This window comes from Diceros bicornis (assembly GCF_020826845.1).
Source record: "Diceros bicornis minor isolate mBicDic1 chromosome 21 unlocalized genomic scaffold, mDicBic1.mat.cur SUPER_21_unloc_1, whole genome shotgun sequence".
Lineage (NCBI taxonomy): Eukaryota > Metazoa > Chordata > Mammalia > Perissodactyla > Rhinocerotidae > Diceros > Diceros bicornis.
In genome coordinates this window covers 4,214,332-4,242,325 of record NW_026690885.1, presented here as the reverse complement: position 1 = coordinate 4,242,325, position 27,994 = coordinate 4,214,332, and the positions used below count along the sequence as shown (strand labels likewise).

At 49.1% G+C, this 27,994-nt stretch overlaps 1 protein-coding gene across 1 annotated transcript; it reads right to left on the bottom strand.

Annotated features, from left to right (window-relative positions):
- Positions 1-4,020: 4,020 nt before the first annotated feature.
- Positions 4,021-27,792, bottom strand: LOC131401857 (tubby-related protein 4-like). The gene is given in 13 exon segments (XM_058536953.1): positions 4,021-4,134; positions 5,841-5,932; positions 5,935-6,515; positions 6,517-7,633; positions 7,636-7,713; positions 7,716-8,327; positions 10,736-10,879; positions 14,145-14,238; positions 15,457-15,601; positions 18,921-19,070; positions 26,182-26,411; positions 27,468-27,692; positions 27,781-27,792. Coding segments are annotated over 13 exon segments (3,594 nt in total).
- Between the last annotated feature and the right edge of the window lie 202 nt (positions 27,793-27,994).

Below are 27,994 nucleotides of genomic sequence, written 5' to 3'. Positions count from 1 at the left end.
CGAAAACAAAATAAGCCACAACCCCTCAGAGTTTTATCAGCTGGGGAGAAGGAAATAAAAGAATGGTGAAGAGTTTTGAGTTCTGTGCTATTACAAAATCCCAGGATCTTAAACAACATTTTTGACACATTTTGTCTCAACTAACTTGGTTCACAACCATTGACTTGGCCAAGTGATGGACGGCCCACACAGGGACACAATGGGCTCCTTTTCAAGAGACCTTTGAACCTGAAGATAGCGCAACACTGCAGAGGACACTCGAATTCAAGCCAGCCGGGGCATACACTCCTTTGCTCTTTTTTCAACCCACTCTCTGGTCTTTGGGGCAAGCGATGACTTCTTTTAGGGCTGTTCTCAAGGGCGTCCACCAAGCAGGGCACACTCATGGGGAGGCTCCTCTGTCTCAGCTCGAATTGGTGTTTTTGTGTAATTTTTGAAAACAATCGCAATTCCAAATGCATTTGTTTCTAGAGGTGAGCCTGCTGGAGACAGTATTTTAAATGCACTGGTTTACACTCAGTAGATAGCTCACTAATACAGGAGAAATCTCTACAAAAAGGCAATGTTTGGGAACACAGCTTCCGAGTTTGTACAGCGGAAGGATGAGGCGCCATGTTTTGCGCCTTTGGGCTGTTAGAGTGGAGGGCAGTTCAGAACACGGTCCTGGTCGTCCTTTCATTTTACAGATGGACAAATGGAGGCCCACGGTCACCCTCCAACTTTCAGCACAGAGACCTTGGGGTCTCCTGACGTTCTGCTATGCTAACAAGAGGAACGTGCACGTTCCTGCGTGTCCTTGTGGGACACTCAACAAGGGAGCAGTGGCCATGGATGAAAAACACTAACCTACAAAATCCTGACTTATGCTGCCATGAGAGCTTTGACGTTTTCCTGCTCCTTGGTGCCAATTTTTCTTGGGATATACATTCAATGGGTACACCGTACACACATCTGTGCCTTTGGTTTGATGATGTTAGAGTTAAAACTAATTTAAAATTGGTTTTTATGTTTGTTAATTTATCGCTTCCCTCAAAAAGGCATGGATTCTTTATGTAGTTGACTATTGACTGGGCTAATGTTTTTAAATTTAGGGATCCAATGAGGTATCTTAATAGTCATAAACTGCTATTAACAAACATGAAGGATGTACAATTCTGCTGTTTAAAGTACTGACTTTAGTAGTATTTAATAAATTGGGACTGACGGAATGAAAACAATTTTTAAAACAAGGAAAAGCATCACCATGAACTTAAAACACACCACACAGCAGCTGCTGCAGACACCTGGGCCGTCTGCCGTGGCCTTCGAGAGTCTCTGCTCCTTTGGCAGGAGCAAGGGGAGCTGGGCAGTTGCTCATCCACAGGCGGACGTGCATGTACGCAAAACATCCCAGCCCGAGGTCTCTGTCTCTACCGGGGGAAAAGGCCTTTTGGGGAGCGATCTAAGAATTTAGTAAGTTTAGTTAATTATTTGCTACACATACTCACTTGCTCTTCAAACATGTATTTGTAGTTTTTATTCCAAGGATTTCCCCCACATTTGCTCTGATGAAGAAAAGTTCTAAAATGTACCCTTTCGTGGTCTTTACATCTTAAAGACCAGGCAGAACTTTAAAAACGGAAACTTATTCCTAATAATTCCTTCCTCTGCTACTCTCTTCCTAATGTCTCCTCTCATTTCATATCACCTTTTATTTTTAATTAAAAATAAAATTTCCAAGAGAAGGGGAAATATTATTTTAGGCTATGTTATCTCAAAGAAGTCTTCTCCTTTGTATATGATCAATACCACAAAATGCAAAAAAAGAGTTACTTTTAAAGGATTAATAGGATTTTTTTCCCAATTAGAAAAAGTTATAAATTGTCCAGCAAAAAAACCTTCTACCATATCCTCTTTATTTCTTGCAGCAAAATATACTGCTACCAAATAAGTCATTACAAACATACTATTTTTCCAAATAAATAATAAAATGGGCATAACTCACCAGTACATAGTAACAAAATAATTCCTAAGAACACTATTAAAGCAAGATAAATAATTATCTTTTGGACAATAAAACAGGGGAATTGCATTTAAATTATTTTAGAAATAGGCTATAACCATTATTGCACAACTAATAATAAGCAATGAAACATCATAACAAGCTACAGAAACTCATAAAATAATTATATAATTCTGAATACACTGCTAAATTCTTTCTGGCAGAATTTACCCACCAAAGAATCAGGTTCATTATTTTAAAATATAAAATGGGAAACTCTGGTATTAGCTGGAAGATGGTCTTCACCGTATTTAAAACCTCATCTGTTTCTTCGCAGTCTGGAGAGAACGGTGAGCGATACCATCTTGCTCTGGGAAAGGAACGGGCCAGTGTCTTTTAAACCCAAACAGGGAATTAAAAAAAAAATATTTTGAAAATACTTTTCTGCAGTATCTTCCACTTGTCTGTTTCCAAACAAAATCCAAATTTAGGACCCTAAGCTAGTAGACTGTTCTTGTGCTCCTGCCCTACCTAAACAACATTACAGATGTGAATAACTGAAAAAGAGGAACTGGAGCTTGTTCTCAGAGCTGAATGCCGCCCAAGGCGTCCCCCGAGGAGGGGGAGGTGGCAGAAGATCATCTCAGTGGACTTTTTTTTTTGGCGCAATTAACAAAGAGTAGTCAACCAACTATCTAAAGTCCCATAATTTAACCACGTTCTCCCAGTGGTTTATTTCCTCAGTAAACAGTCTGTACAGTTACTAAACAACTTTTTTTTTTCCCTATAGAAGATTGTGAGACTTTTGTCAAAGAGCTGACTATAACTTTCTCTCTTAATACCCTGGCAAATGCTTAAAATTTTTTTGTTACATTTCTAATCTAGTGGAAACCATTTCTAGTCAATTGCATTTCAATGTAGCCAAGAAGAGGAAAGGAGGGCTTTCAATTGGTATCGTCAGCCTTTTTAGAAAGGGTAGAACGGTGTCATCTCACGGGAGAGAAAATGTCCACTGCTGCATTTTCCAGATTAAACAATAAAAGGGGTGGGGGAATAAAGGCTGCTTCTCAGCTGGTGGGCATCCAGTGACTAGCCACCGCGGTAGCTGAGAAAATCGCTACCCCACCGCACGCCGGGATCTCTCCACTTCTGTCTCCTACCTTCTCCCGAAGTCAATCATACTGAGTCACTGAGCCTAAGGAATTGTGACATATTATAAAACTAGTGGAGTCTTCAATGTAAACATCCTCCGAAGAGGAGCGTAGCCCTTGTACGATTTCAAGTCACGCTGCGTGAACCGCCCGTGTGTACATGTGCAGGAGTTCCCTTCTCACCTGCCGTCCCTTCCCCTACATCCTCATGAGCTACGCCTATTTATACCGGGTAATAGCACCCCCATACAAAGCCTACTTTTATTAGTCAAACACAGTGCATTTGCCAAAACAACCTTCATTAATCAAGTCACCTCTGGGGGAGTAACAGAATATGTGTGAACTAAATGTTGTTCCCCCAAGAGACGCTGTACCTTCAGGATTTTTGGTTGTGTCTTTTAAAAAAGTTTTTTGTTTTTACACTAGTGGTGATGTTGGAGGAGTAATAAAAGCTAGACATTGTGGAGAATGAAAAGCACGCATACTCCTTAGTCTAAAAGAATAGCAGGCCAGAAGGCAGTCCATGTTTCTGCTGAAGGGCCCCTCGGCCCGCAGCTCACACAGGCACACCAGGAGGACATTCCCACAGCAACCACGTTTCCTGAAAGAACACCAGGTGCCTCGCACCCTTTGCTTCCAAATACCACTCTCCTGTGTTTTGTTTTTGTTTAAAAAGAAAGAAGAAAGAAAGACAATAAAGGAGAATAAAAGCCCAAACAAACGACGGCAACTGAAGGTCAGTGCCTGCCCCGGGCCTGACAGACGTTTCCAGTTCTGCTCCTGTCTTCTGGTCCCCAGCCCCTGGGGCCCGGGCGGGCTCCTCGAGCATCTCCATCAGGCCCCTCTGGAAAGGCTCCTCTCCCTCTCCTCCTCCGCACAGCAGTCTCTTCATTTCAGGCGCTGAGTCACGGTGGCCAGGGCGCCGGCGAAGGCCTGCACAGCGAAGGGGTACTGGAAGTCCAGGATGTACGCATTGCCGTCGATCCTTCCAAACTGCATCACCTGGGGGGCGAGGGAGGGAAGCAAAGACATTAAAGCACAAACAAGGCGGGACACAGGGCAGCCGGGTCTGGGCAGCACCTGTTGGACGCAGATAGCACGGCCTGCGAGATGCCAACAAAAGTGACTCTGATCACGCTTCTCGATCTAACTACGAGTTTGGTGGAAATAAAGGAGCGGAGGAACATGTTAAACAACGCAGTGGGGAGACAATGAGCAGACTTCAGGGCATGGAAAGCTCCACAGGTCAAATGAAGGGGCTTCCTCATCCAGGAAACGGAAAAAGGAAGAACAAGTAGGAAGAAGAATCTACAGGCTAAAAGGGGCTGACGAGAAATATCAACTGCAACTGTCCATGTCACTACTCAGAGAGGGACAGAACGCCACCGCCTCTTTCCCGAGCCTGCTTGCCCTTGTCATTTCAGTACTCATGGGGACCACGTGACACTGTATTATTATACATGTTATGTACACTTATTTATTGTCTTTCTTCCATTTTTGTAAACTCCATCAGGATAGGGATTTTCTGTTTTCCTCATCGATCTAATTTCAGCACTTAGAGTAAGGGCTGGCAAACTCTCTGTAAAGGGCCAATAATATTTTAGCCTTTGTAGGTCATACGGTCTTTGTCACAACTACTTAACTCGGCTGCTGTAGGGCGAAAGCAGCCGTAAACTATACTTAAGTGGACGGGCGTGGCTGTGTCCCAATAAAACTTTATTTATAAAAAGCAGCAGCAGCCGGACTGGCCTGTGGGCCACACTCCTGGCTCAGAGGATTGCCAGGCACACAGCAGCTGCTCAGTCAACATTTGTTGAGTGAATTAATGAAAATGAGATTTAAATAGGAGAAGTGAAGGGAATTCCAGGATGGTGGAGGAGGGTAGTTCCAGAACAGTAGCTACACAGCAGGGCTGGGGCTACCGGTCCAGGTTGGAGCAGGAAGAACCGACAAATTACCCAATGTGTTTGCACCAAGAGGGGATTTGCATTCGGCCAGGGAATCAGCGAATGACTTAATAATAAATACACAGAGAAATTAGCAAATAAGCAAGCAAACAAAAACTGGGTAATTATTATGTCTGGGGGACAAAAACCACTCTCCAATAAAAAAAGAAATGTGATTAAACCATATCACATGGCTCAGCTCTGAACGGTACTTACTGGCATAAGGAGGTGACCAGTGACTACTGATTCAACTGGGAAGAGGGCAGGGAAAGTTCACGTGTGTGTAGTCAGAGGGTGGGGGTGAAGAAAACAAACCCTCACGTTCCTCAGGAAGAAGTCAATACACGATGCTGAAAACTGAAAAATCACCAAATAGTAGACACCCTGCTCTTTACAAATATGGTGGCAAATACCAGAAAAAAGCCAACAGAGGTGGAAGCACGCCCTCTGGGGGAGGCTGAGGTTTGGGAGCGCGCAGGGGCCTGTTAGGGGTCCTCTCGGGTCTTGTAGAAGCATTTGACTTTAAAAAATCAGTGCATGTGTTACTCTGATGAGAAATAAAGACAAGACAGCAAGGGGTACACTGAAAATCACAACTCCACTTGGCCCCGAGAGACACCAGCTGTTTTCCACATTTCCCGTGCGGCCTTTTGAGAAACGCCCCCCCAAGGCCAAGGCACTGATACCCGCCCCCCCTTTAAAGGCCCCCAGAGGCCCGTCAGGATGAGACAGCCGTGCCGTGGCCCCGGGCCAGGCTCTCACCTGCCGCCCGTCCAGCTCCATCTGGAAGTTCTTGGCCGACTCCTGGGTCACCCGCCCCCCGAAGTCCAGCTGGCGCCCCTGCGTGGCCTCGTCCACAGCCGCTGCTTGTTGGCCATGACGTGCACGAAGCCCTGGCTGCGCGGCCGGCCGTCCTCCCGCTCGCTGGCCCTGCGGCCCTTGGCCTCCTCCGGCTCGCCGGCCGCGCGCAGGCTGCGCTTGCCCTTCCAGCCCGTCTGGCCGCCCTGGCTCCGGGTCACCAGCTAGTCCCCGCTGACGCACAGCCCGGGCTCGCTCTCCCAGCTGTCCTGGAACCCGTTCCTCTTGTTCAACTTCTTCCACTTCAGCTGGTCTTTCTGACTCTTCTCTTTCTTCTTCTCCCTCCCCAGGCGGGGGCTGGAGATCAGGGAATTCAAGTCGCTCCGAGTCCGAGCCTCCTTCTTCATCTCGCCCTCTGTGGTGGCCTGAACGTTTCCCTCCTTGGCTCGGCTGTCCAGGCGCTTCTGGCTCTTTTTCCCGAATGTCTCCGGCCACTGGGGGACTGGACTTTCCGTCAGGGAGAGGACTTTCTGGAAGTTGTCAGCGGTCTCTACCATCACCTCTGTGCCCAGGTGGCTCTGGAGGTCGGCGGGCGGTGGGGACACGAGGGGCTTCTCCACCACCAAGCGTGCCTTGGGGGAGCGTGCCCTGGGGGTTCTGCACGGGCGGGCACGCGCTGTAGGAACTCCAGGGGTGCAAGGCGATAGGTGGCGGCTGTAAACTCGAGCACGTGCTGCTTCCTGGATACATGGGGGGCAGGGGGCAGTAGGAGAGGGGGGGCGGGTAGGCGAGCTGCAGGACCATGGCGGGCTCCTGTTGCGCAAACTGTGTCTGGGACAGGGTGTCTTTCGGGGAGCAGGGAGCCTGCACTCCCGGCAAAGGGGGGGTGTTATAGCTTCCTGGGTAGGGCACTCCCATCCCATAGCCCGTCTGGAAAGTGGCAGTCGGGCTGGCGGGCAACTTGGGGGAGACGAAGGGCACTCGGGACACGTCCAGGTGCTGGCTCTGACCTGCCATCAGAGGGGACAGTTTCAGGGGGTTGGGCACTGCAGTCTGTGCTGTCCTGTCCTGGGGAACCCAGATGTCCTCCCCCAGCACGGGGTCCCACTGGTGAGGGGGCGGCCGCTTCCCGGCCACCGCAGCCTCGGGCAGCGCGGGGTGCCGCAGGGGCTTCTCGACTGGACAGTGCTGGCCCAGCGCCTCGTCCTCGGGGAAGGCCGAGTGGACATAGTGGGCGCGCTCGCGGGCGCCGTCGGGCGGGCTCAGGAGGCTGTAGGAGGACTGCGGGGACAGCGGGGACGTGCCGGCCGCATGCGCCCCCGCCCCCGCGCCCTGCTCGGCGCGCCCGGCCGCGCCCCCGCTGCACTGGCTGCAGGTGTAGAGGGCGGGCGGCGGCCGCGCGGGGAAAGGCGCTGCGCCCTTGGGCTTGGCCGGCGGCTGCGGCGGGGCGCGCGGGGGCTCGGCCAGCTGCGCCGCCCGCAGCGCCGCCTCGCGGTTGTTCCTGCGCAGCGTGGCGTGGATGAGGCTGCTGTCCGGCCTCTGCGCCGCGGCCCGGGCCGGGCCCAGCGTCCCGGCGAGGTCGGGATACGGGGGCGGGTCCCCCGGTGGGATGGAGTAGCGCGGCACCGTCAGGCGGTGCAGGGTCGCGCTGGTGCAGGGCTGGGGGACCTTCTTCTCGGTGGCCGTGAGCCTCAGGGTGGCCGAGCTGCCTGGGCCGGGGAGGGTGTAGGTGTTCTGGGCGCAGAGCATCCGCGTCCGGGCCGGCACACCTCCTCCACGCTGCCGCTGCTGTGGAAGGTGGTGATCCTCTCGTAGCCCAGGGGCGGCTGATGGTGCGCGCCGCGGGGTACAGCGAGAAGTCGCCCTTCTTCAAGCACACGTCCACCGGGGGCTGTGGGGGCGGCAGCGGGGGCGGCGGCGCTGCCGTGGTGGGGGCGGCGGGGATGGTTCCTGGGTAGGGCGGTGGGGGGCTCATCTTCGCCACCTGGACCTCCTGGAGGGCACTGAACACCACGGCGTCCCCCTCGGCGGCCAGCTGCGGCACCGGCCGCAGGGCCTTGGCTGGCTTCTGCAGGTGCTCGGGGTCTTGGTCTCCGTGGTCCACCACCGACAGCTGGATGGCCCCCTGTGCTGGCGGCGGCAGGGACAGCTGAGGGGGGTTCGGAATGATGCGGCGCATCTCCACACCTCCGAAGATCACCTGTCCGGGGTTGGAGTAGCGATTGGAGATTGCGTATGGGTTGGCACTGTCACTTGCGTGCTCAGCTGCCCCCACGGCCGTGGTCTGATTGGTCAGGACGTCCAGCTGCACGTTCTGATTGGCCAGCAGGGACTGCACCAGTCCTATGCTCTGCGTGGGGGACATAGCTTGAGCTGAGCTGTGGATGGGCGCAATGGGGATGTTCACGGTACACGGTGGGTTGTTCTCAGGCACGCCAGATGTTCCCGTCACTGGACGATTAGAAAAACCAACTGCTTACAAAACAGTGCCATGAAACTGGGTCAGAATAAGCAGCTCATCTAGGCCTTTTACGTATAAACTGTAATTCCTACAGACAGATGCCTTTGCGTGGGGAAAGCTGGACCCTTCCTTCAAGTTACACAAAGCTTCTCTGAAGTTTCTGGAAGGACACTGGCAATCGGTGGGCTCTGGAGCTAAGGGCATTGTCAGAGCATTTCAATGAATACTTCTGAACCTTCTGAGTGTGGTGCCACGTGTCTGAATGGTACCATGGCAAATAAATGTTTAAGGACACTTTTTACTCATGATGGTCATAAAACGGCCCATTCTTATGCAAGAGGAGGGCAGTGGTACAGTATGAAACTCCACTGAGGACTCAATGCCTAGGCTTCTGAGTAGGTTTATCCAGGGTTTTGGATTGGTTAGTGTGGGAAGCGTCGTGGGGCAGATGTGTATCTGAAATTTGTACGTAAATTAATTTTCTGTAAATAGAACCATGTCAAATGCAGTAGAGAAACCAATGATAAGAATCCTTTGGCAGATCTGCATATGAGGGGAAGGATCATTTCCTAACTTAACTGCCTTTTAGTATTTCAAACAGTATATAAGTTAGAGCCACACTGATTAAAACCCTGTAAATCCACCCTATTTGCACACAGGAGGAGTTTAATGGAGTGTGCGTTTGAGCAATCATCTGCAGACCACACACAGGGGCTCAGCGCCACTGTTCAGTATTGCCCTTTCTAAAGAGCCCACAGAGCACTGGAGGCCAGCTCATCTGGGCCTAAGTGCCACGTGACTATGAGCACGTGCGCAGGAAACAGGCATTAACAGGCAATTGCACAGGCTGGCTAAACTTTCACCAAAACTACAGAGAGAAGCCAGTAGTCCATCAAAAGCTAAGCCCACCCTTCGTGCCTGTGACAGACTCATCCCCCTTCCCTGGGGTACTCCACTGAGATGTGACTGTCCCCTAGCTGCAAGAATCTAGGTCCTATCTCAAGTTTTCTACGATTCCTGTTCAGATCCCTCTTCCAGATGCTCTCTCCTCTGTATGGAGTACTGAGGGCAGGTGTCTTCCCCGCCGAAGGAGAGTCTCTCTGTTGCGTCACCAGCAGTATGTGTAAGCCCTGAGACAAATCATTCCTCCTTTCTCTGGGAACCACAGGCAGTGACGACAACAGCAGCAACAGCTGAGCACGAGAGAGCTAGATTAGCCACATTCCGGGAGAACGGAGGGCGCTAAGGGGAAAGTGTGAAAGCCACTTCTAAATCCAAGGTTCTGAAGTAGCAGGAGAGCTGCTATAAAGCTCATGTGTGAGGTTTCACCAAACTGCAGGTTTATGCAGTTGCAAAACCTCGCCCATTAGTCCAGAACATCTGCTCCACCCATGAGGAGAAAGTATACCTATCAGAGAACCAAAGACGGCTACTGTCAGAAAGTACAGTAGAATAATTTTACACACAGAAATCTGGCTGAGGGAAGGTCAACAACGCCCCCAAGTTCAGAGCCCGAGTTGGGACGCGTGTCCCTCCCCATCCCACGGTGAGGTCCAGAGCCCCTCGTTTGAGAACGACCAGATACAGGAGGAGTCAGTGGCCGTGTACGGTTCCTCTGACTCAGAAGCCAGAGGCTTTCAGAACCTTGCTTGGTTCTAAGTAGAGGAGCCTCTATATTTATAAAATTGCAGGTGGACTTTTTTGAGAATAGTTACATATAAATAATTGGTGGACTACTTAGAAATCATTCTAATAATCAAAATAGCATCCCCCCGGTAGAAAAGACTTAAATTAAGATGCTGTGGATCTGAACGTTTGTAAGTTGAGATTTTAAAAACTTATACCAGCTTTGACCTTGAACTCAGACCTGGCCTCTATGCACTGAGACACGCTCTGCACATTAGGAGAGAGATGTTCCGCCCCGGAGGTGGGGCAGGTTTGAGAAACTGGGCTCTGTGGCACCACAGGGAGATGCCATTCTCTGAGCAGGGATTGAAAGGATGAGGGCTAGCCTGGGGTCAGTGAGACTGGGTTTCAGTCCTGACTTGACTGAGTCCTGATGAGTCCTGTTAACTTCCCTATCTGGGCATATGACTAAGAGGACTACCAAGAGGATAAAGTGAGATGGTAGAAGTGCTCTGTGATCATGAGCCATCACGGCCACCTCATCATCCTTGCTCTGGTAGCTCCCCTCCTCCCCAAACCAGTGACAGTAGGTGACCTTTCTCCAGTGACACGCCACCACACCCACCAACCTTACTGAGGAAGTTGTACCTTTTCCAAACCGAGGCAGCAGGCACGGACTGACATGTTGGCATTCTTGACTACTTACCACTCTGTCCCCGTCGCGACCCACTAACAGAGGGCTCGTGACAAACCAGTTGATGTGTAAACACACCTGGTAAATCATCCTCATCTTCACTGACAACATTCGGGTTGAAGACAGGTAAATTAACATACTCCATGGAAATCTTCCGGACCTCTGGGAGATAGATGGTCATCTGCCACGGCTGGAGATGCAGGAGGCTGGTTTTATAGATTACTGGTGGGAGGAGGAAAGCACGGTTAATAGAGACAAGCCAGAGGAGAGCCAAGGCATCAACAGTCACGGGAAGAGACGTGGGGTGACCTGTGTGGGCAAGGCCGGAGACTCTGAGAGCAGCTCTCCACCTCCCCTGGCGCACGACTGGCCACCCCGTCCACGGACTGGATTCGGGAACAACAAATTCTCAGTCTAGCCCAGAATTAAAAACCTATCTTAGACAAATTCTTTTTAGAATGAGCTGGGTTATGACAAATGTATTTTTTAAAAATCCCATTTGCAATCACCAGGATAACTTGGTGGAAACAGTTGTGATAACCAGAGAGCCAAGCTCAGGGGGCAGTCAAGCAGCTACTGGAGGGCAGCTACGCGGGGAGCAGCAATGACACTCGGGCTGTATTCGGGACTGGATTCTGGGCTTCCTGACTTCCAGTTTCATGCTCAGGATAGAGAATCGCGGAGAACTTCCACACAGTTTCTTTAAATGCTAAGATTTAATTTCATTAACAGGGACATTTAAGAGAAGGCCTAGACTGCAACTAAAATATTTAGAGAAGACAAAACAAGTTAAAAAATAATGAATCTGAATTTAAGTTTCACAATAGGCTAAAATCAGGATGAAACTGTCCCGTCAACTTTCTCTTATGTTTAATACTCTTTGCTGTGAGATATGTAGAGGTTCTTTAATTATTCCTATTCTTATTTTTTATTAAGATGAGCCAAGTTCTACCTGCGAGGCTGTCACCTCACAGCCTGGTGGCTGACTGGCCAGCACTCCCACAGCTCCAGGCCTTCTGCTCTGAAGCACCGTCGTAAGGCTGCTCCTTGGGCTTCAGTGGGCTGAGACGCCTTTTCCACGCCAGGGGTCGTTACAGGTCTTATTCATGTTTTCCTCTCTCTTGCCCACAAAAGAGAGTTTGAATTTTGTCTCAAAAATTCTGGATGGAGGGGCCGGCCCGGTGGCGCAAGCGGTTAAGTGCGCGCGCTCCGCTGCGGCGGCCCGGGGTTCGCTGGTTCGGATCCCGGGCGTGCACCGACGCACTGCTTGGTAAGCCATGCTGTGGCGGCGTCCCATATAAAGTGGAGGAAGATGGGCACCGATGTTAGCCCAGGGCCGTCTTCCTCAGCTAAAAACGAGGAGGATTGGCGGATGTTAGCTCAGGGCTGATCTCCTCACAAAAAAAAAAAAAAAAAAAAAAAAAAATTCTGGATGGTTCCATATAGCTTAAGAATTAATGCATTAAAGTGCTATTCTTTGTCATTCAGATTGACAAAAGGATGTAAAATTAAAAATCTCAGGAGGGATTTAAAAAATAATATCAGTTGCCTCCAGGGAAAAAAACTAGGTGGTTGGGGGTGAGGATAAGAAAGATTTTTACTGTATATTCTTTTAAATCTTTTGAATTTTGAATTTATTCCACATTTTTAAAATTAAGAAATGCAAAAAATTAAAAACACAAAAATTTCATGAGCCTGATCATTCTAATTGAAGGAAACAAATTATTCAATGTAATTATCCAATTATTCAATATAAAATATCCAACAGCACTCACTTTTTGAATCTAACAGAGTGTCAAAGATTATTTAATAGGGCGCCATATGTAACAAACCCTCTAGAATCCAAGAGTTAATTTCTTCTCTCTAGTAGAATCACCTGGAAAATTCTTTTAGTTGACAAATGAAAACGCTCTTTTTAAAAAGGTCAGCGATTAGGACAATGATTTCACCGCGGTCACACACCAAGCTTTTGTCTTGGGCACTGAGATTCCTAATACAGGCCCTCCCATCTTAAGGTCCTCCTTGACTTCTTTATGGATCTACTCAACATCCAAGAACTAAGGGCAGAATGAGAAGACCCGTTGAGCATAGGTGCACGTCCATTCCTTTTTTCAACATTTGCTGTAGGCAGATGGCTAAATTCTCAGATTACAGGTGTGGGGTAACCATGCCTCTCACACAGTGGTTATTAGAATCACCATACATATCATGAGGGTGCTGCTGAATTACTGAAGGGCAGGCTTTTGTGGTCATGAGAGGGTTTCCCGGCTGTTGAAAACATGAGAGATTTCTTTCCATTACGTGAATGGATTGTCTATTGTTATTTCCTAAGTCAGTTTTATGTTTTACTTTTATTCTTTTTTTCCTTTGAGCTGAGAAACCTCAAAATGAAAAATCCAAATGCAGCACCATTTAATGTCTCTGAAGATGCATACACAGCAACAGGTCTTTTTAACATCTGCTTTACAAGAATTATTTGTTTTAAAGGATCTAACTGTGTCTGAAACAACTCTAATGGGCAGATCCAGAATTTTTCAAAAACTATTTTTAGTAGGTTACATAGACCACATTCAAGATGGGGCCACCAGCCATCGGTGAACCCCACTGGCTAAGCTGGCCTTCTAGAGAGACGTGTGCGTGTTAGATGATCAGGCAACGTAGCAAGGTGGGGGACAACACAGGCCCTTAGCCCACACAGGGATGTGGCCTTTAGGATGAAGCTGCTTTGAAAAGGACCTTCTGTCATTTTACTCCTTCACGGTCCCCTAGTAAATATGACACGTCAGTCATTCAAGCAGATACAGAAGAGAAGGCAAATTCTGGGTTCTGCCCAGCCTGGTTCTCCCTGGGTTCCATTTTCCTCGATGTCTCAAACTTCTCATGGAGAGGATATTTATCTGGTACTTAGAAATGAAATCCAAAAAGATTTACCACTAAGAACTGTACAGTCAGCCAACTTCTTCTTAAGGTCTTGAACACTTTCTTCTTGACTCAAACTTCTCATGGAGGGGATATTTATCTGGTACTTAGAAATGAAATCAAAAAATATTTACCACTAAGGCTGTACAGTCAGCCAACTTCTTCTTAAGGTCTTGAACACTTTCTTCTTGACTTTCTTCAGGAGTTTCTTCTGACTCAAGAACCTAAAGACACTGGTACCAAAATCTGTCCACAGTAAAAGGCCACAAATCAAAGTAACCAGAAGCCTATAAGAGCTTTGATAGAGATTTCGGCTATTTTGTCATTTTTGTAAGTCAGGGCTTGTACTAAAAAACGAAAACACCACTGGCAAAAAAACAATTTAAGTGATAATTCTAATTTTTGTGAAATCAGAGTGGCTAGAGTCAAACTTTGGAGGTCAAATACATGCTCATCTTTTGGTGTCATAAGAGCTCATTTTCTACATTAGGCCACCAAAGGTTGAAATTGCTTATTCAGCCTGAGTTCCAACCGGGACAGTGGGCAGAGAACAGGACGCAGTTTTTACCTGCACCGAGGTTGGTTGGCAGGAAAGCAGCCAAGCCCACAATCTTAAATTTGGTTCCCCAGATATTAGACGTGACCTGAGCAAGATAGTTGTGCTGTGAGAAAAAAAAGGAAAAAATCACAATCTATTTCCATATTTTCTATTGATCACTCAAGAAGTAAGGATGTTAACACTTTTTGCTTAAAAAGCCACACGTGGGCACTGCCAGAAATATTCGCTCTCTGTCATTCCACTGTTTTTAAGACCAGTAGCTGCCTACAGCATGTCAGGCGCCCATTTGCAAGTGGTGGCTCAGTGAGCTGTCATTCTCAGGTTGGGAGTGGGGGCGGGTGTGTCCCGGTGTGTCCACATGTGTGTAGGTTAAAAAGGCACAAAAGTGATTTGGGCTCTTTTTTCTTTACCTCTCCTTCCTCCCAGTCACTGAACCAGAGAGAGCACCTGGCTCTGAACCCATTTTCATCCTTGATATTTCTCCTGGAAACATCAGCTGCACTGATACCAGTATATCCCAAAACTACCCAATTATCTGTTTCTTATTCAATCAAATTTTTAAAAATTTAAGAAGTTATCACTATGCCCAAACCATGCATGAGTGTGTGTGTGTGTGCAAGGGCAATAATAAAGATGAATAAAATACAGCTCCTCAAGGAGCTTAGAACCTAATGGAGGAGAGAAGGCCTGTAATTATTTATATACAAGGAAGTGACTGAGAAATGTCCTGAGGGAGTTACAAACAAGATGCTCTGGGATTACTGTAGCTGAGCCAGGGGAGGAAGCCTTCACGACAGAGGGGAAGTTCTATCTGGAAGCACGTGCGCAGAAAGGAGGGTGAGGAGATGGAGCGGGTTACCCAGGCAGGGCAAAGGCACAAAGGCGGGAAGAGGTGAGTCAACAGTGTGGCTCTGGCACCTGGAGAGGAGGGGGCGTCGAGGAGGACAGGAGGGAAAGACAGGCCAGGCCAGGCAGTGGGGCTGTGACCAGGGATTGGCTCCTGCCGACACTGGAGTCACTGAAGGGTCAGAAGCGGCTTGAGGGAGCAGAGGTGAGAAGTGTGGCTGTGTCTCAACCAGAGCTACCTGTGAGGAGATTCCTGTGGCAACAGGGGGATGCCCGAGGTGGGAAGGAGGTCCCTCAGGATGTGGAGGTGACAGGGCATGGAGGAGGGCAGACAGGCTCTGGTTCTCTACGCCCGTGTCTGCAACTGCGGTGACAGGCACGGAGAGAGGGGACCGAGGGTTCAGCGGCCATCAAGCACACACTGAGGAGGGGAGAGGAGCATTGGATCAGGGGACCACCCGAAAGCCGACACTACCTGAGTGATGTCTTCAAAGGGAAACTCTCTTCGCGTCAGGCTGGGCGAGCCAGTGGAGGGCTTGCGCATCGGCAACCGTGGAGACCTGGAGATCTCCTGCACCGCCCGGGACAGCTTGGGGGACTTCTGAGCCTCAATGTTGATCCTGCGGAGGCAAGGCCCCGAGGGTCAGGCGCCCCAGTGGGGACGGCGCCTGCACTCCTGGCACTCCATTCACTGTCCACCAGTCACCGTGGATGTGCCACTCCCAGGGGCCAGGTCCCTTAATTTACCCAGGCCCCGCCCGCCTGCTTCTGCCTTATGAACACGAGGAAAGAAGGACAGAACTGCATATCGAATAATATATATTCAACAATATAGTGAGGTTCAATCGAGCGATTCATTTGTAAAGAACCTCAGAGAATTAACTTTCTACTGAAAACTTTCTACTGACTAATAGTAAGTTTGGAATCGTCCACATGTCTTCTGCCAGGGGTCTGCAAAATTCGTCCTGAGGAAAGTGGCGGGTGGAAGAGGTGTTTCTCACCTAAGTCCACAATGGCTTTATAGTTCCTAACACAGTGCTGGGATTTCAACAGACTTACCTAGCATCTCCCCCCTGCAATATTGACATCAAATCAGTGGATCTAAGTTTTTCTGCTGCCTTTTGATCCTATGTTGTATCTCTGGTCCTCAGTTCCTTTGTTTATAACATGGGGACACATGTGTTTAACGGCAGTCTACCACAAAGAGAGCGTTATAAAAGTGAATATGGTAAGGTTGATGACATTCCATGAAAGAAAAGCATTAAGCCTCACAGATACTGCTTGAGAGCTTGATAAGACACCTAGGGCTCCCGAAGTGTGGGAGGACAGGGGGACCGAGCTGGTTAAAGCTCTGAGTGAGGACAACTGGCCTGGCTGCTGCGTAGGGGCACTCAACACTGAGAAAGACGGAAGGAAAGAGGACCAGCTCCAGAGACCGCAACATCCGGGAGCTTTCCAGGGACATTTACAGGTGAAAGATTTGGTTGCTTATGTATTAAATGTCCTCTTCTCTTTACGCAATGGGAAAAGCCAAAACACTGTAAAAGTGTAGAAAAGTTCATAATTTTATTTGCAATTTTAACAAGCCTAGAATAAAGATGAAAAAAATAAATCAAACAGATTGCTGGATATCTGGATATCTATATGGGAAAAAAATGAATGTTTACCCCTAACTCAGACTATACACAAAAATTAATCTGAGGTGTAAAATTAATCCGAGATTTAAGTGTGAAGGCTAAAACTATAAAGCTTGTAGAAGAGAACAGGAGAATGTCTCATGATCTTAGGGTAGACAAAACAGGACAAAAGCATTTCCTAAACAGCACACGAAAAGTGCTAATCATAAAAGAAGAAATTCACGTTAGACTATACAGCAATCCATATATCTGCTAAAGGACTCATAGCCAGAATACATGAAAACTCCTACAACTCTAAATAAGAGAAAAACAACTCAATAAAAAATGGGCAAGGGGCTGGCCCAGTGGTGTAGTGGTTAAGTTCACATGCTCCGCTTTGGTGGCCCGGGGTTCAAAGGTTTGGATCCCAGGTGTGGACCGACGCATTGCTTATCAAGCCATGCTGTGGCGGTGTCCCACATGAAGTAGAGGAAGATGGGCATGGATGTTAGCCCAGGCCCAATCTTCCTCAGCAAAAAGAGGAAGATTGGCATCGGATGTTAGCTCAGGGCTGGTCTTCCTCACAAAAAAAAAAAGGTGCAAAAGACTTGAACAGACACTTCACAAAAGAAGATATCCAAATGGCCAATAAACATAAAAAGCTGCTTAGCATCACCAATCATTGAAGATATTAGGATTAAACTACCATGAGATACCACTATACACCTACCAGAATGGATAAAATTATTTTTAAAAGATGACAATACTCTGTAGGTGAGGATGGAAGCAGCTAGAACTCTCATATACTGCTGGTGGGAATTTAAAATGGTACAACAGGCACCTTGGAACACTGTTTGGCAGTTTCCAATAAAGTTAAACATACGTCTACCCCGTGGCCCTACAACGCACTCCTAAGCATATACCTGAGATAAACGAGTGCATACGTCCATAGAAAGTCTTGTAGAAGAATGTCTACAATGGTTTTATTCATGATAGCCCCAAACTGGAAACTACCAAACATTCAATTGGTAAACGGAATAAACAAATTGTAGTATATTCATTACAATGGAATTCCACAGAGCAAAAAAGAAAAACTGTTGATACATGCAACAACATGAATGAGTCTCACAATCATTATGTTGATTAAAAAAAGCCAAATAAGAAAATAGGACATGTGGTTTGACACCATTTATATGTAGCTCAAGAGGAAGCAAAACTAATCTATGCTGACAGAAGTTAGAACAGTGATTACTCTAGGGAGTGGGTGTCGAATGGGAAAAAGTACAAGGGAACTTTCTGGGATGATGGAAATATTCTTTATCTTCAACTGGGTGGTGAATACACTGGTTTACCAACTGCATGATGCATTATGTGTTTACAATCTGGGCAGGTACGTATCTGCACGTACATTAGACCTTCATTTCACACAGCATCAAGAGTTTTAGAGCTAGAAGTATCTTAGTGAAGATCTGCTCCACCCTTTAACTTCACAGACAAGGAAACTGGTCTCCAGGTCATGGATCAACGTTACATTCTGAGGTTACAGAGCCCTCGGTGGCAGGGTCAGGACGAGCAAGGCAGGGTTTTTTATCTATGACACTGCAGGCCCTTCCATCTGCTTTTAGCTTTTTGCCACTCTTTAGGACAAACCCTTAGGATAGAAATTTTTTGTGTTTGTGAAGAAGATCAGCCCTGAGCTAACATCTGATGCCAATCCTCTTCTTTATTTTTTTGATGAGGAAGATACCCTGGGCTAACATCTGTGCCCATCTTCCTCTACTTTATATGGGACGCCACCACAGCATGGCTTGACAAGCGGCACATTGGTCTGCGCCCGGGATCCAAACCTGTGAACCCCGGGCTGCCAAAGCAGAGCACATGAACTTAACCGCTATGCCACTGGGCCGGCCCCCCAAACTTATTATTAGAATACTATTTTTTCCAATTACAGCATCAAAGGCATTTAATTCGGCATTCCTTTCAACACATTACATACACTGTAAAACCTCTGTCTTACTGTTCTCAGACCGGAAATAAAAACAAGTAAGCCAGAAAGCTACGGCCGCCCCTGCCACCCACCACCAGTGCTGACCCCTAGAAGTTCTGAGGGTTCAGCAAACTTCTTCCTGGGGATCTTTTGCTGTCCTGAAGGGAAGAGTAAAGGAAAGCTATAATTATCACAGGCAGATCTTCCAGACGACAGACTTGGATTGCCTCTTGCTATGCTCCTCTGGTGTGGGTTAATGGGATCCTGCTGCAGACACAACACAGACACACCTCCAGAGGCTCAAAAAGGGAGCACGCCCCTACAGACCAAGATTACCTTGGGAGTTTGGGTGATTTGCTAGCTCGGGAGATTTTGGGAGATTTCTTGGCAGCCCAGTCATCACTCAGTTCGATGTCACTGGAGTCTGAGCAGTTGCAGCTGTCGATCATGGTAGAAATCAAGCTGTTTCCATAGATTTCATCGGGTAAGATACCAAGCAGTAGATTTTAGGGAAGTGACATCAGTTAGACCCTCACAACGATCATTACTAGGAACTAAGTACAGCCTGACCCTATAGGCCACCGTTTGAAGTCTAAAGGTTGAAACAGAAAGGAGCAGAGCATTGTCTTCCTTTTACATTTTTATGCCATTATATTGTCTAAGCAAAAGTAGTCCATTACTTCTACGGTTAGCAAATGGGGGTGGAATTTTAATGCCTCTGGAATGTACAACAGTCTGGCACTGTTTACTGTGCCAAACCTGGCAACAAAACGGCCGCGCTATTGTGCCTCACCACACACCAGGCTCCATCTGGGTTCACACTGGCAGCCTGGGAACCCAGGCCGGGCAAGGGGCTTGCTGACTCACTGACTCCCCCAGAACCTGCTTCTGCCCTGGGACCGGGGAAGGCCCTTGTTGGTTCTGGGCCTGCTCTAGACTCAAGACCTGGCAGAGTCGGGTCCATTTCAGGGACTCCGAGAAGTTTATGTCTGGCATGTCAGAACCGTCTCCTGGAACCACCAGAAGGATGCTTGTAGGGGGGGAGGGGGTGGCTATCCCACCTGCTAGAGGTGCCTGCCTGCTTCGAGCAACGGCTGGAAGAAGACCTGTGTGGCAGGACTTTCAGTGGGAGCTTTGGGTTCTCCTGAGGGTGCCTGCGTGGAAGCCACTCAAAACAACCTTGTCAATTGGCCATTATGTAGAAGATTAGAGGCCCCAAGGCAGAAGACGACAGACGCAGCAACGGGGCCATCACAAAACTGCAGAGTAGATGAAGTCCATGTTTAACATCCTCCTCAAAACCCCTTCTCCTTTGCTGCCTTCTTCACACGGCCTCACATCCCCTCACATCCCTTCACCACCCAAACCCTGCTCTGCCCCACCCCAGGTCTGCCCTCACTGGAAGTACCTCATTCTTCAAAATCACTTTGTTTTGCTGACAAAAGCCTCGTTCCCTCAAGGCTCCAAGAGCCTTGCCAGGCAATAAAAAAGCTGCATCATTCAATCACAATGAAATAATTTATAGACTATGAGCGATTTTACCATTCAAAAGTGCTGTTTACATCTGAAAGAATGAGTTTGTAATCCAAACTAATCTCTGTTTCTGAACACGTGGAGGTGACATCTGTGTGGAGGTGACATCTGTGAAGAGGGCCTCTCTGAGGGCCCTGGAGGCAGAGCAGAACAACTTGGCGTGCTACTTGGAAGGAGACTAGCTGACGCCCGATCGGTGTTACTACATCAGCCTCTTCGTCAACTACTTCCTGAATCAGAAGGCACGACTCGTGAATCCAGCAAGCTGGAGTGGTGTGCATCTGAGTTCCAGCAAATAAAAAGGCTTAATTCACACGGCCCAAGCAGTGCTTTACATTATTTAACTTAGGAGCCCTAGATCAAAGGAAGCTTGGCCACCATTCCAAAATGCATGTAAGCCCACAGAACGCTTCCCCTCTGTTCACGAGCACAGAGCCAGTTCACCGACCTGAGGAAATTCAGTAATGTATTGTCCACTCAACACCTGATCGACTTGCTGATGCCGGGGTTTTGTAATTGCTGGATGTCACACCCTTTGCTTTTTTCCTTTACTCACGTCTTAGTCTGTGTGGGCTGCTATACGAAAATGCCACAGACTGGATGGCTTATAAACAATAGAAATTTACGTCTCACAGTGGGGAGGCTGGAATTCCGGGATCAGGGTGCCCGCATGGTGGGGTTCTGGTCACGGCCCTCTTTGGGGTTGCAGACGGCTGACTTCTTGCTGTGTCCTCACATGGCAGAAGGGGCTACTTTCTGGAGCCACTTTTATAAGGCAATAATCTCATGATTATAAAGGCTCCGTCCTCATAACCTAATCACCTCCAAAGGCCCCACCTCCTAATTCCATCACACTGGGCATCAGGATTACAACATATGAATTTAGGGGAGCATAAGCATTCATAACCACTTTTATTTTATTGTCTGTCTCCCCAACTAGTGGAAGGAGAGTTGCCTGTCTCGCCTCCTGCTGTAACTCTAGAGACCAGAACAACGCAGAGACTCGATAAATACTTCCTGAAAGAAAAATGAGGTCTCTCCCTGCTGCCTGGCTGCACCCCAGACTAACTGCAGCAGGATCCTGGGAGTGGACGCGGGCACTGTCGATTTTTAAGGCTCCCCGGTGATTCCCATGAGCAGCCAGGGCTGAGAACCACTTGCCCAGGAGCAGAAGGACTTCCCCATAGAACGGTCTTAAAGGGGGCGGCGTGAGAAGAAGGGAGTTGCTTTCTGAGACAAGCCCCAAGTCCTGCTTGTTCAGTGTTACAGTTACACACTTGGAGGCTCACCACTCTGCTCCTTGTCGTCAACAACTAGAAATTCAGTGCAGCACATCAGAGTAAGACCCAGGGAGCCTGGGGGTGATGGACATCTGTACCTCTTATTTCTAGAGATTCTGTGTCATTAATTTATCATGAAAATTCTGGAAGAAACATACAAGTTGTAGATAAATGTAAGTTGATATTCCTCTTTGAGAACAGAAGGCTGAACTGTACTGTTTGGGGCTTCACATCCCAGTTTTGTCAGTTTGCAAGAATATGCTTATTTCATCTGGGTTGAGGCCTTTTCAAAACACACAACCCAAATCAGGTATCTTTTTAGAATTTTAAAAAAATCTTTAAGCACAGTTTCAAAGCTTTTAAATAAAAGTTCTGTCTTAGTCTGCTTGGGCTACCATAACAAAATACCACAGACCAGGTGGCTTAAACAAGAGAAATTTATTTCTCACAGTTTGGGAGGCTGGAAGTCCGAGATCAGGGTGCCAGCATGCCAGATTCTGGTGAGGGCTGTCCTCCTGGCCTGCAGACAGCCACCTTCTCACTGTGTCCTCACGTGGGCTTTCCTCAGCGTGTGTGTGTGTGTGTGTGTGTGCAGAGAGATCTCTCTTCCTCTTCTTACAAAGCCACCAATCCTACTGGATTAGGATCCCACCCTTACAGCTTCATTTAACCATAATCACCCCCTAAAAGCCCTGTCTCCAAATACAGTCACATGGGGGTTAGAGCTTCACCATATGAACTTGTGGGGTGGACACAATTCAGTCCCTACATTCCGCCCCTGGTTGCCCCCTTATTCATATCCTTCTCCCACGCAAAATACATTCATTCCATCCCAACACTCCCAAAAGTCTTAACTCACTCCAACATTAACACTAATGTCTAAAATCCAGAGTCTCATCTAAATATCACCTCAATCAGAAATGGGTGAGAGCCGAGATACGACTCACACTGAGGCAAAACTCCCTTCCAGCCATGAACCTGTGAAACCAGACAAGTTACATGCTTCCAAAACACACAAGACGGCGGCGGGCCAGGCACAGGGTGACATTCTCATCCCAAAGGGAGACACAGGAGAGAAGGAAGGGCCCCAGGCAAGTCCAAAGCCTAGTAAGGCGAATTTCTAGACCTTAAGGCTTGAGAATAACCCTCTTTGGTTCAATACTCTGCCCTCCAGGCCCACTGGGGTGGCAGTGTCACCCCACAGCTCGAGGTGAGGGTCCCCACGGCTCTATGGGGCTGGGGTCTTGTCCTCAAGGCTCCGGGTGGAGGCTGTCCCGCCTGCTAAAATTGAGGCAGTGGCCCTGATGACCTCTGAATCGCTTTTGGGGTCATTTTTCCCTCTTGAAGAATAGTGCATGTTCCTAGCCGACCAGCTCCATCATCCCGTCCTGTCAAATCCAGGAAGTCAACAGCCTTCCTTCGTCTCGGCCAGTATGGACAGGCTGAGAACTTTCCAAATCTCCAAGTTCTGGTTCCTTTTTGCTTAACAATTCCTTCTTCAGTCTGTCTCTCTCCTCTCTCATTTTACTATAAGCAGTTAGGAGGAACCAAGCCAATCCTCCAAAACTACTTAGAAATCTCTCAAATATCCCATTTCATTTGCTTGCAAGTTTTATCTTCCACAAAACACTAGAACACAGTTCAGCCAAGTTCTGTGCCACTTTACAACAAGGATCGCCTTCCTCCAGTTTCCAATAACACGTTCCTCATTTCTGTCTGAGACCTCACCAGACATGGCCCTAATATCCATATTTCTAACATGTACCTCAAAACCCTTCTGGCCTCGACCCATGACCCAGTTCCAAAGCTGCTTCCACATTATAGGTATTTGTTACAGCAGTTCCCCACTTCTTAGTACTAAAATCTGTGTTAGTCAGGGTTCTCCAGAGAAACAGAACAAATAGGAGGCAAATACATATACACACACATACAGAAAAAGAGAGAGAGATCATAAGGAGTTGGCTCACGCGATAATAGAGGCTGACAGGCCCCAAGGTCAGAGTGCCAGCCTGGCTGGGGTCTCGGCTTGTGGATGCACACCTTGCTGTGTGCTCACGTGGCCTTTGCTCAGTGTACGCGTGCGTGTCGAGAGAGAGCTCTTCCTCTTCCTTTTCTTATAAGGCCATCAATCCTATCCAATTGGGACCCCACCTTCCTCAAAAGCTCTATCTCCAAATACAGTCACATTGCGGATTGGCGTTTTAACATGTGAATTTTGGGGGGGACATAATTCAGTCCATAGCAAGCTCTGACTAAAGATTTCCTTTGGAAAATTTGTGAACTTTTGCTAAAAAAAAAAAATTATTGGGATTCATGCTATCTATTATAAAAACGCACACTGGTAATTCTGAGAAACACATTTGTTAAGTTACTTGGGGGACATTTACAACAGGGGATCAAAAACTTCAGAGCATAGCAATCCCATGGGGCCCCCACTAAGTTGCAGATTTCTAGGCGTCGCCCCCAACATGCTGAACCAATCTAAGGGGCAGGCCTAGGAACCTGGATTCAAGTAAGTATCCCAGGCGATCTGCGGGAAGGTGGCCCATGGACCACATCTGAGAAACGACGACACGGAGGACTGAGAGAGTTCATCAGCTTCTCACGATGAGCAAGTCCTGGCTTCTCAAAGTCAGGAACCCTCTCCTCTCTGAACCAGGTTACATCTACCACTCGGTTGGCAATTAGTCATGTTCTGCCTTGTGACACATCGTCTATTTTCGTTTCGAGGTATTTAAATCTTGACTTTTTTATTGAACTTTTCAAGTGTTAAGTTGTCTTTCACCCAAAAGGGATCATGAACTCCCTGAAAGCAGAGATGCCCCGGCACTGCTTCACAACCACAGGAGACCCGAGGACCGTGTACAAGGCAGGCACTCAATACGTCCCACCTATCTGCTTTGCTTTACAACCTCTTCATTATATAAACACAACACCTCCTTCCCCACAGGCCTGTTAGCAACTGGGCCAGCCTGTGTTGGGAGGAGCTGACAAATGTGACCACTACGGAGAAGCAGGCCCTGGGACGCTCAGGTCAGGTCCACGCAAGCAAGGTCTTAGGAGGCTGCAGCCTTGTCCCTACAGCACAGCCCCCGCTGCTTCTGTCCTGTTCTTCAGTGGGAACTTGACGCACCAGAGCGGGGGAACAGAAGCAAGCTCTTCACATAATTTCCCGTCAACACGGAATCCGAGCATAGGTTTTATAAAACTGCATACACGGGAGGAACCTTAGAGACAACGACCCCGCTGAGAACCGGCGATGCGCCCTCAGGTTCAGGACCTTTCCCAAGTCCCCCCATCAGTCATCTCTAACCGCCATGGCTCCTGTCTTCTCTCTTCCCCTGAAACTGCAACTTCCTTCTAAGTTCACGTGCACTGTTCTCTGGCTTCTCTCACTTTGCCTTCCTTCCTTCTGAATCTTCCCTTTCCCTCCTTTCCACCTGCCTCCCTACCAGCCTCCAATTCTTCTCGCTCTCCCTGCTCTTGGTACCAGGTCATCACATGACTCAAAAGACGAAATAACTGACTAATATCCAATTTTTAAAGTATAGTTTCACTGCTTCCAATTTTACACGGTAACACTGACAGCAGAATGTTGCTACAGATGCGGAGCATTCCAATAAAGAAAAGCAGACAGCAAGTGGATCGACTGTAAAATACTGAGTTGGGCAAGTGAGGCCAAGGTTGAAAAAGCCCACTGCACGTGACACTCGGCTAACTGGTGATGCTGCACGGCGCAGCGGCTTCAGGGACAGAATGGGGGCAGAGGCCAGTCTAACGGGCGGGAGAGGGAACAGGAGATGGGAAGTGGAGAGAACAAGTATGAACTAATGAAAACAAATCTAATTCAACTCACGTCGTCCCACGGTCAGGCGCTTGCCAGGCACTGGGGGTACAAAGATGACTCAGTTCCCTCCCTCCGGGCCCTCAGGATTCAGGGACTGTGTGCCCCGAGGGATACCAGCAGCTCAACTGACTGACGGGCGATGGGCACAGAGGGGAGAGCTGCTCACTCTGCTCTAGGTGACCGGCAAGATTTCACAGGGAGGCGGGGGAACGTTTGAGCCAGCAGGTACTGCTGACAGAGGCCACAGGCCTCGACTGTGACTACAAACAAAAAGAGCAAAGTCCCTTCCCTGGAGGCTCACACTCTAGGGTCCCAGAGAGAGGTGCGCAGTGAGCCCCCTGAATACGGCAACGGAGTCATGAAGATTGGCATAGGAGAGTCTTTAGAAGGAGGGAGTGACTGTCATGCGAAATCTTTACGGACCAGCAAGAAAGTCTCCTCGGTCATCAGCTAAAAAGCAGCTAAGGGTGGCTTAGCGACAGCAGAAGCAGGATCCCAGCAGGAGGCTGAGGAGCAGGCTGAAGGTCTGAAGCGTTTAATCCTGTCACTCGCTCTGGGGGGCAGCGACGGCAACTCACTACTGTTTTGACGGTCTCAACAGCACATTCGGGCCCTCAGTGGATACCTGACAAATAACTGAAAGAGGAGGCTGCCATTCCCAAAAGGCCCGTGCCAGCCTCCCCTTGATGACAGCCGATGTCTCCTCCCCCCACAGCCCCAGCCACACGGAGCCTCAGGAGCGCTCTTAAAAACCCGTCGGAAAGTCCACTTAGGGAATCGGTAACTTCAGCAGGATTTTGGAAGCGGAGTAGCTTCAGGGATGTTCCACGCTAGCCAAACGTTCACAGATAGGCGTTACCTTTGCGTGGGCAGTCAGGAATACCAGTCCGCACCCCCCGAGAGGGGCCTGCAGTCCCTGGCGAGGCGCCCCCCTGCGTTGCTGTCTGACGGCGGGTCCGTGATGACGAGCTCCGGCCGCAGCTGGCTGACGCGCCGCCCCTTGAGGACGCGCACGAGCCCGCCCAGGTGCTCCAGGCAGAGCGTGTGGCACGGGCCGCCCACCTCCGGGCCGCGCTCTGTGCGCTTCACGGTGCGGTGCAGACGCTCGTTGCCGGCCGAGGGGCAGCTGACAAAGTCGCGCATGTTGTCGGGGTCCGGAATCGGGGGCTGGAGGCAGGACGTGGAGAGAAAAGAGCGTGCACATCACTGATTACCCTGGCGGAGCACTGGCTGGCAGCTCGGGGAGGGTTAACTGTGCGGTGCGGAACAATGACTCCCAACTCTGGGCGCACGTCACAACCTCCTGGCAGCTTTCAGAGACCTCAGCCCGGATCCCACCACAGACGATGGAACTGGAATCTTGTGGGGGTGAGCCTGGGCACGTGTATGTTCTAAAAACTCCCCAGGCGATTTTAACGAGCAGCCAGGGTCCAGAATCACTGGTGTGGAACCAAGAGTGTAAAGCAACTTGAAGAAAGTATCACAACAGATTCTAAAACTCGGATGTTTTAGGAAAAAATTAACCAAGAAGTCAATCTGATACTTAGAAGCAGAGACAGAAAACAAAAAAGAGAACACAGGAAGCAACCTACGTGCGGAGGGCCAGAGGGAACGGGGAACCCACACTGGAACAGCCACAGGCAGGTCCAGTCCACATACCACCATAGCGACAGACCAGTTCTCAAGCTCCAGTCAGCACAGAGGACGCTGACAGCGAGGGCTGGGTGAGGGTCGCCCCTCCGCACAGTGATGAGGAGAGCAGGCCCCGGGATTGACAGGGTCCCATCCTGACCGTTCCCCTAACGAGCCACAGAGCAAGTCCCTCACTTCTAAGAACGCGTTTCCTGCTTTCTCAAGAGGGGATAACGGCAGCATCTGCCAGGGAGTCAGGACTGAACAAGGCAGACTGATCATCAGGACGACAACGGCAGCCACGCTCGGGATACTGCCTCTGCCATGAGAAAGCTAATGCCTATCACACAAGGTGACTCTCTTGTGGACACTAAGGGTGATGCTAGGGACAGACTGCGCGCGTGGGAGACCGAGGTGGGACTTTGCGGAGCCGCACACCTTCATCTTGCAGAGGAGCAGACGTGACTTCTGTGCTCCTGCTCTGGGACTCTCGCCTGTGTTCCTTGTCTCGGCCCTCCTCTTGGCGAGCCTTCGGGAACAGGCAGCCAGCACGAGTGAGGAAGGAGGAGAAGGTGAGTGGAAGGGCTTCACCTTGATGGTGGGGATGAAGGCAGTGGGGAGGTGGGAGCAGAGGCGGGGGGGCGGGGTCAGCTTGCTGACGTCTTTGTCCTCTCGCAGGGCGCTGACAATGGCCTGCTGGCACAGCAGCTGCAGGCCGGACACGCGGTGCTCCACACGGACCACGTACAGGGCTGGTCCTGATGCCATCAGCAGCCGCGAGTCCCGGTGTCCCCAGCAGATGGAGATGATGGGGCGCTGCCAAGAAGTGAAGGGAGACTACGCTTAAGCTGTCGCTCTTGTAAGCAAAGATCATGCACGCTTGTGTCAAGCCAATTCAAGTGACCTGATAGTTCATGAGGATATTGGTTTTAAAAAGCACAAGAGGGGCCGGCCCCGTGGCACAAGCGGTTAAGTGCGCGCGCTCCGCTGCGGCGGCCCGGGGTTCGCTGGTTCGGAACCCGGGCGCGCACCGACGCACTGCTTGGTAAGCCATGCTGTGGCGGCGTCCCATATAAAGTGGAGGAAGATGGGCACAGATGTTAGCCCAGGGCCGTCTT